The sequence below is a fragment of the Habropoda laboriosa genome, unplaced genomic scaffold (genome assembly GCF_001263275.1).
Source record: "Habropoda laboriosa isolate 0110345459 unplaced genomic scaffold, ASM126327v1 scaffold387, whole genome shotgun sequence".
NCBI lineage: Eukaryota > Metazoa > Arthropoda > Insecta > Hymenoptera > Apidae > Habropoda > Habropoda laboriosa.
The window spans coordinates 579,376-582,574 of NW_017100510.1; the positions used below are offsets into that span (position 1 = coordinate 579,376).

The window sequence follows — 3,199 nt, forward strand, 5'->3', positions numbered from 1 at the left end:
CTGTAGAATCTATCAATCACAGCTTTTACAGATGCCCTCTTACCCTTTTGCCTAGAGAATTTAGTAAGTGTTCTTACACTTGTTGTAGTAGGAAGTAGTGTTGGAAGTACAACATTATTAACCTGTGTTTGACTATAAATTTTAATTACATTATTGATAATAATTCATATTAGTTTAATATTACATAATACATCATAGAATATGCTTAAAATGTACATACCCAAGTATTGCCTTTTGCTTGTTGTCAGCAATATTCTTCCAATTATCAATGGTAGAAGAAAAAGCACCGAAATATCTGTGCTGAATACATTGAACAACAGGAAGTTGCTTAGAAATTAGAGAATTTGTTATGTTGACAACATTGGTACGTGCAGCAATGTCTGAAGCAAAGATACAAGATAAATATTGTTTAAATTAGCAATCACAAGAATACAAGTTTAAGGTGTGAAATTAACTTAAAATGTAAAACAAGATATTTATTGTCCCGTTAGGTTTGAGGTATTATATGTAATTTCAATAAGCGCGCCCATGGTTACAATTTCACTGTGTTCCTTCTGCCAGAAAGTCAAAATGGTTTCTCGACTTAAGTGAACATAACCTATTACGCATGAACTCGAAACGATTATCGTACAACGACTTATCGAATTCGAACGAATAATAGCTTAAAATGAAGCCACCGAACTATCGTTCTACCTAGAGCAGTTAGTGGTGGAAATCACGCGAAAATTCACGTTACGTACCCCGGATTGCGGTACCAACGATACGCAACATTCTTCTTTTCCTGTAGTTCCGTCGGTAACCAGCTGTTTTGTGCCGTCGTTCCCTTTTTCCTTTGGCTGCCTGACCGGCCACCCGAAAGATGTTCCGAATTGGATTAAAATTTCCGTGCAACGGTTTAAATAGGGTACGTAAAGTAAGTAAAATGTAAAGGATTGTGCACGTCTGAATTTGACGGCATCGCGTTACGTGAATTGAATGAAAAATATACGAAGCTTATGGAAAAAAGGGTCGCTCACTGCGTGCTGATAGACATTACTGTCGCGACGTCTCCTGTAATAATATTTAACGTTTCATTGTTGTTCATCGCTATTCTGGCAAGGAATAAGTCGTGTTTTGTGTGAGAAATCGTGGTCGTGTCACGATGATGATTATTTCGCGAGTTGTCAGTGAATATTTCTGCAAACAAGACCAAGGTTGCCCGCCTCGTGTGACAAGATGGCTTAAATTTAGGAGCTTACATAATTCCAGGGAGTTTCACTGCCACCGTTGCCCTTTCAGGTCAAAAAACATGGATCCTCCAGACTGTACTTGACAACAAGGTGTTACGAGACACGTGCACGAGGCAAATACGACCCGGAATGTAGGTGAGTGAACAGATTTACCGTTTGTTTGGTAACACATTTCCACGATTGTCAAACTTGTCATCGTTTAAGTTGTTTTTCGGAGAAAGAAGTATTTATTTGTTCTTTCTATTCAGATCTTATATAGTGTGCTTTAATAAGCCGTAGTTTTACTCATATTTTATGAGTTTATCTGCGATTTAGGTGCAGGTTAGGTTAGGTTTGACATAAGTATTTAATTCAATATATTTCGTAGTTTTAGTTGCGTTTAAAAGTCTTGTTTGAGTTTTTAATATCTTGTGTTGCGAAATTATTACGTAATTATTATTTTGAACGGTTCTGTAATATGTATTGGAAGCAATCATGGCACTAAAAATAAACTTGTATATATTTGATGGTGCTACTTTTAATAAAATTTTGCGATTATTGCATTTATCGATGAAAGCAGGAATATTTTATATAAATGTAGCTATATGTTTTAGGGCTTTCAAGGATGTTAAACTTATGTCCAGATTTTCTGGATATAGGTATTCAACTGATTCAACGAAAAGGTATTCAAAGTTTAAACCTGAGAGCATTGTTATATTGTGTTACATAACAAAATTGCATGCCTGTTATATTACTGTAATTAAACCCATTTTAATCTAACCTTTTATTTCATTGTGAAAGTTTAAGTATTAACAATTAAATGTATCTGCTAATAAATAAAAGAAATGTTTATGTTTATATGTGTATGTCTTGATGATCATAAAATACAGTGTACAAATAAATTATAAATAAATGTAAGCCCTGTAACTCGTAAGCAACAAATTTTGCTTTATATTGTACAAAGAAATGTATTAAAACTGTTAAATGCATTTAACATGTTTTATAATGTATATTATTCAAGTGAGAAAAGCAGAGGCTCAAGGACACTGTTAACTTTGACTGCTGTGGCAATAGGAACATCAGGTGTATTACTCTATGCAAAACATGATCCTGTTTTCCGTGCAAACCTTGAAGGTTGGATACCTGGAACGGATAAAACAATTCAGATCATCTTTCAGGAGGAATCATCTTATTTTGAGTTCATCCGTACATACTTTGCAACACTGAAACAAACGTAAGTCTAAGCTAGTTGTATTAATCATTTTATATCGATAATTTATGAACTTTCTTTGTTTCAGGCTAATAAGTACCATTTTTGGAGAGGAATCAGGAAAAGGACAAGGTCAGAAAGGAATAGATTGTACAAATCTTGAAGATTATATACGTGAGCCCCACTACTAATTCCTAATCCCATTCTTTCCCTTCTCTTCCCTTTTATTTGTTGAAAATATAATACTTTGTTACATAAAAAATGCTTCATTTAGGGTAGTAATTAATTTGCTTACTAACATGTGAAAATAATGTGTGTACCGTAGCACCAAAGCTAGCTTTTGTACCATTGGTTGATAAGAAGGAACCACCTAATAACGAACCTTATACCGAAATAAGATTAAGTAAAGAAAAAGGAGAAGAAATTGAAGTTGGTAGGTTTTTTTTTTTTTTTTAATGAAACATAATTTTTCATATAATACATTTTTCCAGTGGTCAAGAAAGTACCTGAGGAATTAATGCCAGAAAATCTAGTCGAGCTAGAGAAATCATGCGGTGATGCTGCATCTAAAGCCATTGCCGCTTATCAGAAAGCAACGTGTGCTATTCAAGACTATAATCAGGATGTCATAAAAGCCGTGGAGAGTACGAGTGCCACCATTGGTAGTCCCGTTTGGAACAGGTATCTTTCACCTTTCTTATTCCTCCGTAATTTCTCCATAAATTCAAACCTAGAAATCCCAATGAAATATTTTTCTGTTGCAGATTAAAAGAGGCCACGG

General features: G+C 34.4%; 2 protein-coding genes across 2 annotated transcripts in view; one reads left to right on the plus strand and one right to left on the minus strand.

Moving 5' to 3' along the window:
* LOC108576320 (39S ribosomal protein L35, mitochondrial) overlaps nucleotides 1-839 on the minus strand; it is a 1,248-nt gene extending 409 nt beyond the window's left edge. Inside the window, exons 1-3 of the mRNA XM_017939282.1 lie at nucleotides 741-839; nucleotides 221-380; nucleotides 1-132 (exon numbers count right to left, since the gene is read on the minus strand). Coding sequence (XP_017794771.1) covers nucleotides 1-132; nucleotides 221-380; nucleotides 741-771 — 323 coding nt within the window. The 5' untranslated portion in view covers nucleotides 772-839. The remainder of the gene's footprint in view (nucleotides 133-220; nucleotides 381-740) is intronic.
* LOC108576319 (MICOS complex subunit Mic60) overlaps nucleotides 786-3,199 on the plus strand; it is a 65,570-nt gene continuing 63,156 nt past the window's right edge. Inside the window, exons 1-8 of the mRNA XM_017939281.1 lie at nucleotides 786-913; nucleotides 1,279-1,364; nucleotides 1,823-1,891; nucleotides 2,230-2,442; nucleotides 2,507-2,592; nucleotides 2,744-2,851; nucleotides 2,910-3,099; nucleotides 3,183-3,199. The exon at nucleotides 3,183-3,199 is cut by the window's right edge and continues 383 nt beyond it. Coding sequence (XP_017794770.1) covers nucleotides 860-913; nucleotides 1,279-1,364; nucleotides 1,823-1,891; nucleotides 2,230-2,442; nucleotides 2,507-2,592; nucleotides 2,744-2,851; nucleotides 2,910-3,099; nucleotides 3,183-3,199 — 823 coding nt within the window. The 5' untranslated portion in view covers nucleotides 786-859. The remainder of the gene's footprint in view (nucleotides 914-1,278; nucleotides 1,365-1,822; nucleotides 1,892-2,229; nucleotides 2,443-2,506; nucleotides 2,593-2,743; nucleotides 2,852-2,909; nucleotides 3,100-3,182) is intronic.